This window comes from Sitophilus oryzae, unplaced genomic scaffold (genome assembly GCF_002938485.1).
Source record: "Sitophilus oryzae breed Bouriz unplaced genomic scaffold, Soryzae_2.0 scaffold_808_pilon_pilon, whole genome shotgun sequence".
Classification (NCBI taxonomy): Eukaryota; Metazoa; Arthropoda; class Insecta; order Coleoptera; family Curculionidae; genus Sitophilus; species Sitophilus oryzae.
The window spans coordinates 1,857,633-1,875,612 of NW_022147426.1; the positions used below are offsets into that span (position 1 = coordinate 1,857,633).

General features: G+C 32.4%; 1 protein-coding gene across 3 annotated transcripts in view; it reads left to right on the forward strand.

The window, feature by feature from the left end:
- LOC115888857 (protein sickie) overlaps positions 1 to 17,980 on the forward strand; it is a 388,604-nt gene that overhangs the window by 283,494 nt on the left and 87,130 nt on the right. For 2 of the 3 annotated variants that reach the window (XM_030908721.1, XM_030908723.1), the window contains 9 exons: positions 1,392 to 1,516; positions 4,159 to 4,351; positions 8,228 to 8,295; positions 8,423 to 8,533; positions 10,550 to 10,784; positions 12,655 to 12,798; positions 13,416 to 13,442; positions 15,306 to 15,508; positions 17,821 to 17,972. In XM_030908721.1, coding sequence (XP_030764581.1) covers positions 1,392 to 1,516; positions 4,159 to 4,351; positions 8,228 to 8,295; positions 8,423 to 8,533; positions 10,550 to 10,784; positions 12,655 to 12,798; positions 13,416 to 13,442; positions 15,306 to 15,508; positions 17,821 to 17,972 — 1,258 coding nt within the window. The remainder of the gene's footprint in view (positions 1 to 1,391; positions 1,517 to 4,158; positions 4,352 to 8,227; positions 8,296 to 8,422; positions 8,534 to 10,549; positions 10,785 to 12,654; positions 12,799 to 13,415; positions 13,443 to 15,305; positions 15,509 to 17,820; positions 17,973 to 17,980) is intronic. The other variant, XM_030908722.1, reaches the window with a different exon arrangement.

Here is a 17,980-nt window from a genome sequence, read left to right on the forward strand (position 1 = left end):
ATAGAGAGAAACAAGCCCTATAACATAGGATACAACATTTTAATGAACAGTGCTTTTCATAAAATCAATAAAATGAAAAATATAGGTACGAAATAATATACATGTACTGATTTCTTTCGAAAATCGACAACTATGAAACTATGATCCCTTCCCCGACACAAACGGTACATTGTGAAACAGGAAATTGTAGAGAGAAACGAGCCCTATAACATAGGATACAACATTTTAATGAACAGTACTTTCCATAAAATCAACAAAAAAACGTATTTCTGTGGTTGAAATATACTACCCCTAAAATATTTAGTTATTTAAGACTCCTATCTTGTATAACTGCCTCTTGTCAAAAATAGAGTAGGTAGTTGGGAAAGGTTAAATATTTTTCTCGTTCAAATGTTGATATGTCTCTGTTTTGGACGAACTTTAGTGCACACACTTATGAAACTCACCGTTTGTAATTTATTACGTATATCCATCAAACCAACCTAAAAACTCCGGCTACAATATCTCGTAATTATCTATACATCGACCTAACTGACCCCCTTATTCAGTTACCCTTGAACTTGTTGACTCACGCACGCTTTATTTTTTGCTGCCACCGTCTTACCCTCTAGATTTTACCCTCTGTCCAAATAGAGCACTGAGTCAACAGAGCTTGGGTCGTCGTTGATACGTCACGTTCTGTTGGCGAAATAGACGGCTCTTTTGAATAAAATTATTATTTCTATACGTTTTTGTTTGCTTGGACGTGATTTATCTTTATCGGGGAAAAGTCTTAAATAAATTATAATAAAATAGATAGTTTTGTTTAAATATTATCAACGAAAATCTCTGTTGAGCCAACCCTTTTTATGTCATTTATTCGAAAGGGATTGTCGTGTCAAAAATTGATATTTAATTTCCGGGAACACTGCGACCTCTAAGTCCTATTGCGTTTGTCTCGTTTCTATGTCTGCAGCCAGTATCTGTATCCTGTGCAGATCCTTGATAGGATGGGAGCATAGTTCCTCAGATTCCAGCATTAATTTCCCAAATAGAAAATGTCGCTGCGATCCAGAGCCTCGTATTGACATATTATGTGCTCCGCGGTTTCAGGATCTTATCGCGAGTCTGCAAAAACGACTTCCTTGTTACAAGTAGCACTTGACAGCCATATGTCCTGTCAAAAGGCCTGTTATAATCCGCACTTTATTCCTACTAAGCACTAACAGTTCATTTGCGGTTTTAGAGAATCCAGGTCCTTGGATAAAGGCCTTGTCTGTTTCTCCAGTGGACATTCTGTTTTTTCCTGATAGAAGGAAGGATTCTGATGATCCTTAGTATTTATGAGTTATTTCAATAATCGACAATTTTTATTAGAATATTTTAATTATAGTTTTATTTGTTTGTTACAGGCCCGGCCTCACCGTGTTGACAGAACAATCGACTCGAAGGGGTGGGTCATCACGTGACTCGCCCCCTCCCCCTCCAGCACCCCGGGGATCGAGTAAATCGCAGAGGAATGGAGGCATTCCTCAAGGTATTTAACTACATTTCATACTAATAAATATTGTTTTTTGTCTATAAATTATATAGGGTGTTCTTTAATGGCCTGCTATTATTTAAGGGGGTGATTATTGGGCCTACTTTAAGAAAAAAAACTTCTTTTGAATATAATATGTCCTAAACATCTTAACTTTTTAGATATAGAGTAGAAAATTTTCTAAAAACATTCTTTCATTCTAACTCTGTAATTATCTTATGTTATTAGTTGTTAGTCTTGGTCTTAGTTTTGCATTTTTTAATAGATTTTTACTAAGTGCGTTTCTACATAGAAAATCTTTAAATTAATAGTATTTTTAGTAATTTAATACAAACAATTTTTTAGGTAATTTACAAACAAGAAGTAACAATTTTATCCAGGGATTTCTCAGAGTAACCATTCTGAAACAAATTCGTTTTTATACAGGGTGTCCCAGAAATGAGTGCAGATATTTTAAAGGGTGGTAGATCTGGTCAAAATAAACATATTTTCTCTTTACCATTTTTAAAATAAATTGAAAATAACCGAGTTATTTAACTTTGAAAATTTAAAAAAATAATCGCAACATTTTGAGAACCGCCGGCAGATATTGCCAACTACATCCAATTACCCGGATCAAGCCCGGATTTCAGTTAATTCGACGCACTGTGTTGCCATGGACAAGAAAGTATATGTTTACAAGTAAGTCATAAAATCACAACACCTGAGGAGTTTGCAGAGATGCATTACATTTAAGATTGTGATATTATTACATAAAATAAATTAAAAGTTAAATGTTCAAAAGTTAAATTAAAAAACTTACCCAACATTAAAAAAGATACTTATGACAGATCGATGTAACTGCGACAGTTCTCTTTTTTCGATACACACTTAACTAAAATACACTTCATTGTGCTGCTTTACTTGTACGTGCTATTATAAAAACTGCTAAAATAACAGTCCCCATTTTTAACTTAACACATTATTTTCATATAGGCTTCATCATAATTTGAACCACTGATTTACAAAACACCTTGAAAAGCACACATTACACATTACTTTGAATATCTTTCTGAATGAATAAATGTTGAGAATTATTGTCTCTTACCGCCACTTTACGAACTACTTTCAATCTAAGAAAATACATGTTTCACTCAACAATTTTAAATACGTATTTTGCTTTTTCGCTATTTTTTCGATGCATTTCGACAATTCCGTCAACGGCCCAACCATCGGCCAAGACAGCTACGCATCACTGGTTGATAACTGCTCACTGCTTCTTTGTCGCGCCGGCGTGTCGAGCTTGCGTCATGCGAGGTTGCCGTAGTTTCAACAATTTCAAATTCAAGACACTCGAAGCAATCAAATTCTTATTAAATTTTAAAAATAAAACAGAAAAACATGAAAGGAAACAAACAAAACACAAATGAATTGATTATTGATAAGGTCACAAAAAAGGAATTTCTAAAATGTTTATCGTAATTCAGAATTCAATATATCGAAAACAGCCCGACGAATAATCAATTCATTTTCGTTTTATTTGTTTCCTTTCATGTTTATCTGTTTTATTTTTAAAATTTAATACAAATTTGATTGCTTCGAATGTCTTGAATTTGAAATTGTTGTAACTACGGCAACGTTGCTTAACATCGTCGTCTGACGCAAGCCTGCCACGACGGCGCGGCTCAAAGGACCAGTTCACACGTGGCACTCTTGGCCGACGCGCGACGGTTGGGCTGTCAAAATACATCGAAAAAATAGCGAAAAAACAAAATACGTATTTAAAACTGTTGAGTGAAACATGTCTTAGATTGAAAGTAGTTCGTAAAGTGGCGATAAGAGACGGTATTCAAAGTAATGTGCGCTTTTCAAGGTGTTTTGTAAATCAGTGGTTCAAATAAAACAGAGAAACATGAAAGAAAACAAATATTGAATTCTAAATTACGATAAACATTTTAGGAATTTCTTTTTTTGTGACCTGGCTGTGAATAATATGATGAATCATTTTCGTAAACGTCATAAACGTAATGTTTTAGTTAATTTTCGGTGGTTTTTGTTAAGTTTTCATTGAAAGGGTAAGTACTAAAAATAATTAATGTGTTTTTTTCTATAATAATTATTAATAATGAGCACTGATAAAATTTAACATTCCTAATTTCTGAGTAGAAATTTTTCTATGAATTTATAAATGTAGAACTATGTAGAATGTGGATAACATAGGAGGTTGCAACACTGCAAGGTTTAGATACACCGTAGAGAAATCTCAGGTGAATAAACAAGTGGCACTAAAAAGTTTTTTCAAATTTCCCGGAAAATGTCAAGAAAAATTTTAAATTTTCAACATTTTTTTTTCGCAAAAAAAACCTCATAGGCGTGTTTCTGGGGTTGAACTATACTACCAGTTAAAATATTTGCACTTATTTCTGGGACACCCTGTATTATTTAATTCCGCATTAATTGATGCTTAGTTACTGCATGAATATGTACCGGTTTTCTGTACACAGTAATGTCAATAGACCCCCCATTTCGACTAACAAGAACATTTAGAAACGACAGACAGAGGTTTTCTCTCAATCGTAAATTTGATGGAGTCAATTTTTGAATCAAGATATTAAATTATCGTCAACATATCAACAAATATACGTTAACATGAATTGCAGGTTCCGATTCCAAACACTCGAGTTCGAATGGTCACCACTGGAAGAGGTATGGAGATTCGCCTGGAGTGGGTAGTCCTCCCCCTCCTGCACCGGGTAGTCCCACGTCCAACAGGAGGGAACGCAGGGGAAGTCCCCACGGGAAGGAGAAGTCCAGCAGCAGTAAGGGAGTCAGAGGCGTACCGCAAAGTTTCGGGTAAGGAAGCTGGTTTTTATTATCAATGATATTGGCAAAACTTGGATTTATAAACGATTCTAATACAATCCTTTTTATAAGAGGATTGTTTTAGGTCTGTGGCCAACAAAATAAAGCACTAAATCACCATAATACACCAAAACACTTTTATTTTTACACTGGACGCGCGTTTCGCCATGTTAGCATCATCAGCAGATGATTATAAACTAAACTACAATTTGAAATTTGAGCGTTTATATACTCGCTCAGTGGGCACCGAGTGGGCGTGTCAAGATCTAGCCAACCGAGTCACAGCCCACCGAGCGTAACAGTTAGATTTCCGCCACTAGAGCAGTAGGAACCAAGAACTTGAAGGAATTGGACCGTTGTCTCTGTTCATACTATCTTTACATTTATTAATTCTGATGCTTTCATATGCATCTAATTGCCCGTAATTTGAGACATGTTTAATTAATTTTAAGTTATTAAGATCTATACAATGTTCTTTATCAACAATATGTTCGGCAACGCAAGATTTATCCGGTCTACCATATCTTATCTGAGCTAAATGTTCTTTAAATCTATATAGTTAATATTGATCTTCTAGTTTGCCCAACATATTTCTGATTACAATCTTTACCAGAAATTTCATAAATACCCGACCTTTCCAGTGGAGGTGTTTTATCCTTTGGAATACCTAATAATTGTTGTAATTTATTATTATATATAAGCACTATACACAAGTTTATAATTGACATTCTTAAAAATTCCTTTTAGACCACGGGATAACTCTCTATCAAACGGTATTGAAAAATATTTTGACGTATCTTTCTCTACTTAAAAAGTCGAATTTTCAGAAATCAAATTATACGTTTTTATTTATTGTTTATGCAGTATGTGCCCGGATTGTCTTTACAAGAGGAAAAACATGGCACTTGATATTGACAGTTTGAGAAAAAGAGTTATATATTTTTTTTATTTTCTCTAAAACGGTATGGAAATTAGGAAAAGTATAAACTAGATTAACCATTTTAGAACAAGCAAAAATTTTTATGAAAAATGCATTTTTCTCAAAATATCAATAATAAAAGTTTTTCCTCTTGTAAAGACAATCCGATGACCATACTGTAGAAAAGAACAATACAATTTATCCAATTACCTTCATTCCTCTCTTTTATTTTGCTTTAAACTTCCAAACGAAAATCGTAGTTTCTAACAATCGTTTGTTTCCCTTTTAACTGAACTTTTTCTAGTAGCGTACTTTAAAACTAGTTTATAATTACACCACTTTTCTTTTAACAATACATCAGGAAGGAGCACGAAAAACTTCCAGATTGTAGGTTTTCAAACTTTTAAATCTATTTCTCGTGCTTGTTTATCTATTGATGTAATGACCCAATTTGCTACTGCAAGACAAAATTTATTGGTATATTCCATAACGTATCTTCCGTAATTTAGGTCAAAGAAAATGGTTAAAATGTAGTTTATCTTTTTGGAGAACACAAACTAATTTGAAATATAGTACATCTATTACAACATTCAATATTCAGTTAAATTTATTTTGTTTTAGTTTATATATTTACATAAGGAGCTAAAAGTCATATAAATGTATAAAAGATAGACTAATTAATATACCGGGTGTCCCACTACGAATACATATTAACCGTAGAGCCTGCGGATAAAAAATTCAACCAATCAACATTTTACAGCACTAAAGAAACACCCAGTAATATACTGTCATACGTAATTTATTTTTGGAAACTAAATCATGGTTTTCGGGAGAGTTATTCAACCTAAAGGATATTTGTGGGTTAATGTTGGTGATGAAATTTCGTAGTTATGAAGAAAAACGGCTAATAATTATTGTTACATGCTACATCATATTTTTTTGGAGTAATTTAAAGCATTTTGTATTAGCTTACCTAAAATGTTATTTTAGATTAAGGAGTTCTTAATTACATCAAGGTCTTTATTCAATTTTTTTTATGGTACCAGGGACATTAAAACTAGATTTACCATGAGGGAAAACAGTTGAAAATATTGTACTTTCTCAGAGTACCATCCGTTTTTAGCTAATTTATCACCAACCTTAAACAGCTAATAATCTTATAAGCTCGAACATTTCTTATCAGGGATTAATAATGGACCCGTTTTTATTCAAAAATCTTCACGGTTCGGAAAATATGGACTATTAGAAAGTATACGAGTGAAATTATAATTAAGAAAAAAATACTTCTGATATTTTGATTTTTTGCCGCTATTGGGAACTTCTGCATCACTGCGCGACGCGCGACGCCTCGATAAAGTCATGGTAGTAGGCTTTGGAAAAATCTGACGTTCGAAATAAATAGATTAAACGTCAAGGTATTATTTTATAGCTTCGCGTTGTTTGTAAATAAGTAAATAACTGTAAATAATTACTGAATTGATATAATTTCACGTGAGTTACCTAGGTGTTTTTTTTAAATTTCGAATTACATGAAATCAAGTGAAATTAAAATTCAAAAATTGATTTATTTTGACTACTGACTTATAGAAAAAAGTGATAATATATTATGGTCGTGAGGATTGTATTGGTTGAATTTCTTAATAAAGTCACTTTAAATATCGCATGTAAGGTATGTATTATATCTGGGTTATATTTCATTAAATTATAGACCTACTTGAGCCAATTCTATTACAAAAGTCGTTTCCTACGATAAATTATTAAGTTTGCGTGTTCCATAGCCTGCAATAAACTTGTAGTTTAAAAAGTTAGGCCCCTGTTTCTGTCGTTTATCACAGTTTGGTCTGAATTTTTTATTAGGAATTGTCATTGGGTTATTTATTTTATACGCTAATTATAGATATTAAAATACATTTATTATATAGTCTGTCCAACGAGAAGATCCTTGACAGTGATAGATGTGTCTGTCATTTTAATTTCAAAGTAGTTTATTTTATTTACAAAGAAATAAGTTGGTACAACTGGAACGCAGAGCAGGAAATATTTAAAATTTGATTGACAAGATGACAAGTGATTACTTCAAAATATTGTGAAAAAAACTGTATAAAACTGAAAAAATGTAATCGAGTTATTTTATTTAATAAAAACGGTATGTGTTAATACAAAACAAACAAGAACAAGACACTACATACCAAAAAAATATAAAAAAGAACTATTATTTACTTTCAAGCTTTATGAAACTACCCGCATTTATGATTATATTTATCAATATAACTTATGTACAAATACAAATTTGTAATATTCCACAGGAATAAAAAAAACAACATAGGTAGAACAAACTATTTTATTAATAATAACACCTACCAAATTTTATACCTTAAAGGTTGATTAATTAACTTTAATCTTAATTTTTTTAAACCAGTACCTTTTGACATTATTTTTCTGCAGTACTAAAATCCATTATTTACCTATCGTGTGATGTCGATATTTTACAGCTACTCCAGTTTTTAGTATGTGTTTTGTTTGATCCTTCTACCATATACGAGATGCACTTATCTACGACGAAATGGTATATAAACTTTATCGATGGCAACTTCATTGGTGTATAAGACAAGACTTTCTGCCTGGGCAGCGAATATTAACCATAAACTGTGCTCTGGGTCTACAGTTAATTTTCACTCGATTTATCCTCCACTTGACTTCAAAAGACACAAAACACACGTAATAATACGAATCATCGTCATCGTCATAATACTGTCATCGTCTGTCGAAATCTTACCTGAGAAAAAAAACAGTATAGTTAGTCTACAGAGTAGACTTTATTAGAATACTTTGTAAATATTTCATATATTTTATCATTTTGATTTAGTAACTTTATACAATTATTATTATATACCAGGTGGTGCATATTGTCCTTGGAAACCTTTGAATTTTCGCTTTTTTTATTTTAGATACGTCAAGAGAAATGGATCGACCAACGGTACCGGCACCACAAATGGCACTGGCCCACCCATGCAAGGTAAACCACATAAAAAATAAAAATACAAAACCATTCATTCGTTCGAACTCTATTTTAATTCATTAGTTATTTTACTATTACACATGGTAAAACAATGCTGTCCTATTTTTATTTTGTTCTTTTTTAGTAATTCAGAACCACAACGGGAAAACTGCAGCTGTGTCGGCAGTACCCCGAACGAAAGTGAAAGTTTCTGGAGGTACCCAGACTTGCTCCAGCGATTTGCAACAATCACATAGTAAGAATAAATATATTTTTTCTTTACTTAATTATACAGGGTCGTTCACCACATACGACATGGAGTATTGTAGCTAAACGATTAGATTTTTGCAAATTTTAAGTTTTGAGTTCGTTGAAAGACTATTAGAGCTACAAAGATACAGAGTGTCCCAAATAAATAAAAATATCAAAGCTGTATTTTTTTAAACGGAACACCCTGTATATTATTACATTTTTAGTTTCTACGATTAAAATAAAGGTAAATTTGATTAAGATTTACTGCATTTTAATCTTACCGTTTCTGAAATATTTAGGTTTTTGTCAAAATACAGTAATAATTTTAATGCTTCATTTCTGTAGGCGTATTTAAGTTTTTATTTACTGTTTTATACAGAGTATCTAAAAAATTATTTTAAATAATTACTAGCTTTAAACGGCAATAACTTGTTTAATTTAAATGGAACTTGCTGTATGTTTTATGAGAATCAGATGCAAAATTTAATTGTCTATCAAATTGTATTACACCATTTTTTATCTATCTCTTCAAGTTTTTGTAGAAAAAGCATTTTCTTATAATTTCGACCTCATCTATCAATATACCCATGGAATATTGACATTTTAGATTATTTTTAAAGATGTAACAAATTTTTAAAGAGTACTGTACTAATGTTGTAGATATAGTTCGTTTATTTCATTAAAAAAATTAAAAAAAAACTGTTTAAATAATTGTTAAAGAGGACCAAAATTAATATGATTCCAGTATTCAAACTACATTAATTGACTGTTTGCATTGATTAATAATAATTGCTCCAAATACTAAAAAACTTAGTTTTGTATGTGTATTGTGGTAAAAAGTAACACCTTAAAAATTTTCTTTCAATTTTTGATGAATGCTTATTTATAACAACAGAGACGTTCATTTTTATAACTCATTATTATATTGATTTCTGAATCAAATCCACATTTATTTAGAATAATTTATTAACTAACACGATTAAGTATGTAATTAATTAATATTTGGGCGGACATAATTAATGGTATACTTTTTTATAAAGATTTAAATAAATTTCTTTTTCTACATAAATGTAATAGACGTAATATTATTGTGTTTAGCACCTGTACATTTTGTACATTTGTTGCTTTAAAAACAATGTAAAATGTCAATATTCTATGGGTATATTGATAAATGAGGTCTAAATTATAAGAAAATGCATTTTCTACGAAAACTTGAAGGGATAGGTGAAAAATGGTATAATACAATTTGATAGACAATTAAATTGTACCTCTGATTCTCCTAAAATATACAGGGTGTTCTATTTAAATTAAACATGTTATTGCCGTTTAAAGCTAGAAATTATTTAAAATAAATTTTTAGACACTCTGTATGAGGTAGTATTATTTTGATTATTGCAACACAATAACTGATCAATAAATAAACTTCAGTAAATATTTAGTATTAAAAACTTTGATAACCTTGGAGAAATGAAGCCTAAATTTTTAATGCAATTTCACAAAATTGAAAATATTTCAAAATCGGTAAGGTTTAAAGGTGATAAACCTTAATCAAATTTACCTTTATTTCAATCGTAGAATCTAAAAATGCAATAATATACAGGTTTTTCCATTTAAAAAAATACAACTATAATATTTTTTACTTATTTGGGACACTCTGTATCTTGTAAAATTATTTTTAAATTGTAGCTCTAATAGTCCTTCAACGAACACAAAACTTAACTCCGTAAAAATGTAATGGTTTAGCTACAATACTTCCTGTCGTATGTGGTGAACAACCCTGTATATGATATTTGCTTGAAAATCTTCGTCAGCTGAAGAGTTCCAAATTCAGTCACTACTTGGGATACTAAGATTGTTGCAAGAAGTATCTTCTTTAAAAACAAGATGAACAAAAAGACTGACTTTTACGAACTCATAAAATTCTTGTAGTTAGATGAAATAAGCATCAGTTCGAAATTATCCTACCGACTGCGCCAGTGTGTGGTTCCTTATCATTATTTTATAATTATTATATTTTTAGAACCGTCCCCACCACAGTTCAAATCGTACTCGCTAACCGGCAACACCGCTAATCAACTGTCGCAATCTGTCAGAGAACGGCTGATGATGGGTTCGCAAAGTTTGCCGAAAGGTGGCGTTCACCAGGAATACGGCCTGGTCATGAGACAGATGAGGCCGAAGGCTAGCGACGGATCCTTGAGCGATACTCAGGCTATAGAGAATTGCAGTCCATACGCTCCATGGCTACGACATAGGTAATTTACATTCTATTCTAGATATATTTTTTACAAAACAGTACCTGAGTTCTTTATCTCCAATATCACTCAGGGAATTTACCAAAGATTATGGCACAAATGATTGTCGTCTCGGCGCACTCACTGATGAGGTGTTCTGGTACTTGTTTCCCTATTTTTCCCACAGAATATACATTCGCCAATATTTCTTATAGCTTCAATATACTGCGGTATCTATTGAGGAGATATTGTGGAGATAATGTTGAGGAGATAGACCCTTACTTCTTCATTACTTTCTATCTTTTAGTGGGCTGGCACCCAGAGTAGAAGGCCTTTATTTTCTTTTACTTTGCATTAAAACTAGTGTTGCACAAGAGTCTTGAAAAAGTCTTGCAAGACCAAGACTCTTGCAAGAAATTCAAGACAAGACTTTCAAAATTTCTTGTCTTGAATTTCAAGACAAGGCAAGACTTTAATATGCAAAAAATTTCAAGAGTCTTGCAAGATTTCTTGAATTCAAGGTTTCTTGAAAGTTAGAAATTACACATTTTTTAAGTGATAATTTGGTCTTTTTGGTCTTTTTGATATGCTGGGTTTATACAACATTTACATACCCAAGCAGCATTTGGACGTCGGGACAACGTTGTTTCACGCGACCAAACGTCGGGGCGCAACGTCGGCACAACCTCGTGCCAACCCTAGTCTGCACTAGTTTGGAGAATAATTTTTGGGTCGAAACGACGTTGGATACCGACGTTGGCAAAAAAGTTCAACGCAAACAACTTTATTGATAAATGTATTGTTTCTACTTTGAAAAATACTAATGGGCCTTAAAATTAAAGAAGTTTTAAAAATTTTCTTGAATTTCTTTTTTAGTAAAATGAGAATAATTTATTCGCAGTCGAAAAAAGTGTTTCCGCGTGTTTTTTAGGGTCAAATATTTCAAGTTAATGTATTCAAAAAGCAGGAATTGCTATTTTAGGAACGAAACATTTTCTTATTTAACAACATGGCGGCTTTCACTTTGTTGTTTTGGAGATTAAGATGGAGTAGTTCGAGTAGTCGCATACTGGACTAATAAAGTCGCAGTTCGGCCTTAACAGGTAGTATACTAGTCGCAAGATTGCCTAATTTAGTCATCCTAGAGTCTAGCTTGTGCCGCCCTCTATAATCTAAATAAACGAGGGAGTGGATAAACTATCGGTAATATATGTCGATGTATATTTAAATTTAGTTTTATATGTACCTTTCTTATGTCCCATTTTAATTAAGTTTTTTTTTATAAAAACAAAAACAGCACTGAACTGTCTGACTGAACAGAACAATGAAGTGAAAATTTAAGATTTAAGGTTATGGTTCAATACAGTTGCAAAAAGGTAGTGACTCGACGTCCTACCAACGTAAGAATAAGGAAATCTAAACTACGTTGGAATTAGTAAAACAGACGATGTTTGCATAACGTTGGAATAGGTCCTGAAACTGACGTCGGAAAACTCAATATTGTCCAACGATGTAACTACGTTGTCCGAATCACCTAAAGATCACTTCAGCAAAAAAGGTTACAAGACAACGTTTATTCGACGTCGCAGAAGCTTCTACTTTGCTGTAGTACTAGTCCAACGTCGGCACAACGTTATAAAAACGTTTAAATTTATTTTAATACCCTAGGTAGGGAGCTAACTATTTTTTGTAGCTAATCCAACGTTGTGTTTAGTAAACATGTGGTCGCAAGTCGTGAAAATGCTACTTGGGTCTTTGAAGGTTTATATACCTATATCAGAATTTTCTTTCTCAATACATCCATTATAAATTTTAAAAGACATAATATGATAAATTATAGTTTCCCATATTAAAAGAACGCTTTCCTATATTTAATACAATATTATTTTAGCAATACGTATTCAGTAGCCCCAAGGCTGTCCGAGACGGACAGTATGGAGAGTCTTACCAGTCTTCCAGGTCACAGAAGTAGCCTTACACACACCCGCCTTCTGAGAGATTCACCTTCCAGATTAAGCAGAAGCAATAGCATAAGGTAAAAAAATAAACAACTTAGCTTTATTAAGACATGTTACACAGCTATGTTATTTTCCTGCAAAGTTGGAGTTGAAGAATTGTTCGTTTTTCAAGTTTTCTCAAGTAAATACTTATGACATCCACTCTGTAATATCTGATATAAATCTGTAATATCTGATGATGACGGATGTCATCATCCACTCTGTAATATCTGAAATTCTATTAGAAACATTAACATCAGTATACAAAAAGTGGTTTTACAGATTGATACTTAAAATACCATATTATATCAAAAAAAAAAACGGCGTCAAGGACAGCTAGAGAATGATAAATCGATGATAATTTTGGTGAGGTCAAGCTCCAAGCGTCATTTATTTGGTTGCCTTAAGAAGTGTCTGATGAAAACTATTTATCCTTTAATCGTTATATAATTAGTGTTAAATTTTGACAAGTTTTATGTCAATATTTAGTAAAATGACGTCTAGAGATTGACCTCACTAAAATTTTCATTCATTATCATTTCCCAGGCGTCTTTGACGCCGTTTTTTTCGTTCGTACAGTATTTATTAGAGAGAATTTGAGAAAAGTTAAATCAAATTGATCAAAAAAATCCAAAAACTTTATTTTTACGAGCAGCTATCTACGAGACAGGACATTTCCAAGGTAGAATCGTAACAAAAAAAACGTATTGTGTGCTTTTGGTATATTCTCATGTTCAAATAACCGTTCGATTTACTAAAAATGCATTTTTTATGTAACATATTCCGGCCTGTTAGTATGCTTATAAGGCCTACAGTGTACTGTATATTGCGTTGCCTAACTAAGACACTCCATTAGACAATGACAGTAGAATAATCAAAATTTAAAATACTTTTTGATTGAAAAAAACGGAGTTGGCTTAAAAATGGCAATCGATGGCGCTCACTTTATAAGTTTACATAATATTTCGCATTTATGGTAGATAAAAAAACTTTTTATTTCAGTAACCAAATACTCAGCCTTTTATCCAGTAATTTTTTGTAGTAAAAGGCAAACGAAGTATTTATCAGATTCCCTTAATTATCAAAACAGAATAATAGCAAAATTCTATTTTAGTTTATGTATGTAAGCCACTATAAGCTCATATATAACCATAAACTGAAGTGGAAAATATATGGATTTAACAGTATGGATAGATAGTAAATTTCACTGTTGTTTGAACATGACAGGCTTATGTACTGGCGTTCCTACAAAGGCTTTGGACACGTACGAACCTGTGTATCCTTTGTGAGTTTGGTCTGCTTTTTCAGGCTTTCGTCACGTGTGTATATTTCATTCACAGTACGCTACACGAACGTCACATTTTGTTTTCAACTATATCAGCACCATATTTAGAGTGTATTAATACATTGTAGTTAAATATGTAGTATTATTAAGATACAATACGATCGAGAAAAAAAAAACGACCTCAAACACGGTTAGGGAATTAAAATCGATGATAATTTTGGCGAGATCAAGTATTTTGGCGTGATCTTCATTTTTTAATGGCACTTACTGCCAGTTGACCTTAACACATTTGTAGTTTATTTTTTTTATTGAGTAAACATTTTTAAATGGTGTACCTAGTTTAAAATTCGAGTAAATAGTATATTGTTTAATTAGGAATAAAAATGACACTGTATGTGGAAAGGCTGTGCGTTTGACATACAGACGAGCCACAAAAAGTAATTTTTACTCCGAATAGAACATGCTATTTTATTTTTCAAACGTCACAAATAATTTTTTGAACAATTTCAAACGTACCAAATAATATAAAAAGATTTAAAAGTAATACCTTGTATCACAGCTTGTATGTAATTATATATCGAGAATCTATGGTTACGCTCGTTGAATTTGACACTTTATGTCAGTTTAACAATATATTTTCGTACTTTCAGGGTGCAGCCACACTATCCTAAAAACGGCGTATCGGCGTAACGGCGTAACGACCTTGAATCGATTTCCAGTAATTCTATTGGCTGAAATATTTGACAGATGAATTTGACAGATAAAATTTCTGACAGATGAATGTTTCAGCCAATAGAATTACTGGAAATCTATTCAAGGTCATTACGCCGTTACGCCGATACGCCGTTTTTAGGATAGTGTGGCTGGACCCTCAGGCTGAGGCGTTAAAATGAATTTTTTATATTGTCAATCACGTCGCAAAAATTAATACTTCTGTGACGTTTGAAATAAAATATTTTTTTTTGGAAATGAATCTATGCATGTCTAAATACGTTTTATTCTTTTTTAATCTTTCTATAATTAGTGTTAATTTTTGACTAAAGTTTTATGTCAAATGTCAATGGGTTGTCATTCCCTAGCCCTGTTTGATACTGTTTTTTTTTTCGATCATTTGTATGTGTTTCAATTACGATGTGTTTCAACTAACTGAGCTATATATTTTGAACAACAATTTTTAATACACACTGAATATACAGTCTTCAAACTCATTACTTTTAAGTTCCTGCAAAAGACAAAGGTTTATTATTACATTATTTTCAGATCGACCAAATCGGAAAAATTGTACCCTTCGATGTTACATAGGAATACCGAACCGGAAACAGAACCTTACTATTGCCTACCGATCGGAAGTCTTTCCCATTGGTCGCAGCCCACTAGTCCCGCCCCCGGAAACGCTCGGACGTTTCCGCTCAGTCCGACTCATTCCGGAACTCCACGACACAGCATACCGAAGAATGACGAACGTGAGTATTTAGTAATTCGCATCACAAAAATTGTCTATTTCGAGCACTGTGCCAATTCATTGTGATTTTGGTTGAGCTTTATTGCCCACACAATCTGCATTCGCCGTTGTTTATTAGCTGTTAAAAACCCCGTGACATTGCGAATGTGCTCTTAGTTAAATCAAAATATTTGATTTTCTCTGTTGGAAGTCCTGAGAAATTTCTTCGAGTGTCTTAGACCGTTTTAGTATTCCCATTCAAGGTTACGGATGGAGTGTTCCACGTTCTTCAGTTCTGCTTTTAGTTCAGTCATTGGGGATCAAAAAAGGGGCCTGCTTCAGTCAGGAAGTTTTGAAACTTTGCAGGTTTATAGGTTTTGGGGTCCCTAACTAAAATCCATAAAATGCACATTTCCAGACTCTTTTATTTGTAAAATATTTTTATATGGTATTATTTGAACAAAGGTATTAAGGTAATTGATTTTTAGGATAGGTTTATAGTTAAGTACAATAATTTTTAAAATTAATTATGCGTTTTTATAGTTAGACGTAGATAAAATATTGTACAATACACGCGAGTTAACTCGATTAAGATACTTGTGTGGTTACTTGTTATATAATATACTATATATTAGTCGGTTTAGAACGTTTTTCTACGTTGTCCGATACCCAATTTCCAGCCTGTTCTATTCGTACAATCCTCTGTTGACAGGTTTCTTTCACTCATCGCTTTGTGTACGCTTTTTTGCCATTCCAGTTTCGGTCTTCCCTGTTTTCTTATGTCCTATCATGTCCGTACCAGATCAGCTGCCTTCTCTCTACAGGGTGTTTCAAAACAAATGCGAAAAACTTCAGGGGGTGATTCCTTGTTCAAAATAAAGGGTAGTTTGCTTTATAAACATTGGGTCAAAAGTCAACCATTAGGGCGATATCGCGATACAAAGATGGCGGAAAAATGATGTTTTTATTTTTTATCTTGAAAACGAAAAGAGATAGACTAATGACATTTTACGGAAGCATTACTGTTATGAAAACACACTTTCTGGTAATTTTTTCACTTTTTTAAAATGAGTGGAAGGTTGAAATAAACTACCCCTATCATTCCTGTTAATGAAATTTAAAGAAAAATCTTATCAAACACATGCAAAAAAAATAATTATAATTAGTTTATTTAGAAACTTTTTTATCTCTTGTGTTTTTTTGATAAAACTCACCGATTTGAAATTAAAAAATAAAATGTAAAGCATTACATGTCAGGACAAAAAACATTTTTAGATAAAGAATCTAGTTGGCAGCTGTAATTTTTTTAGGAAAAAATCTAGTCGGCCGCTGTCACTTTTTAGGATGTTTCTAATATTGTTTTATTTGACATTACCCTACTGCAATACGTTATTATCTAGATTACTATTATTATCATTATTATCACTAGATTCTTAATCTAAAAATATTTTTAGTCCTGACATGTAATGCTTTACATTTTATTTTTTAATTTTAAATCGGTGAGTTTTATAAAAAAAAATACAAGAGATAAAAAAGTTTCTAAACAAACTAAACTATCCAAATTAATTTTTTTGCATGTGTTTGATAAGATTTTTCTTTAAATTTCGTTAACAAGAATGATAGGGGTAGTTTATTTCAACCCCTTCCACTCATTTTAAAAAAGTGAAAAAATTCCCAGAAAGTATGTTTTCATAACAGTAATTCTTCCATAAAATTTCATTAGTCTATCTCTTTTCGTTTTCAAGATAAAAAATAAGAACATTATTTTTCCGCCATCTTTGTACCGCGATATCTCCCTAATGGTTGACTTTTGACCCAACGTTTATGAAGCAAACTACCCTTTATTTTGAACAAGGAATCACCCCCTGAAGTTTTTCGCATTTGTTTTGAAACACCCTGTATATCCTGTGTTATCGTACCTTCTATACCCATTTGTTGTTTTATGGTATTATTTCTTATTTGTTGTTGTCTTGAAATTCCCATTGATCTTCGAATGCCTACGGCCTCTATCCTCTTCTTGTATCTCTCAACTACCTCGATATCTCTCAACTGTTAACTACCAACTGTTGATTCACTTGTATGGTAAATATCTAATATATAACATAAATTAGGATTGATTGACGTATGCAATTGTTTTCGGGTACTTCCTGTTTCACCAGAAATGTCTTCGACCTCTAATTTTTAAATGGCACCCTCGGTATTTTTTTTGCTTTATTTGATGGAAAATAACTTATAGGGGGCGAGCTACTTTTCAGAAACACCTGGTATATTGTTAAATAAATATGTATGGAAAACATCGATTTTAATTTGCCAATAAACTCGTCTTTGTTATAGTTCACGGATCATCAATAAGTTTGGTTTCTACCGCTTCAAGTTTATATTCTTCAGCAGAAGAGAAACAGGCTCACGAGATCAGGAAACTGAGAAGAGAACTAGGGGAGGCTCAGGAAAAAGTCCACACGCTTACATCACAGCTTAGTACCAATGTAAGTAC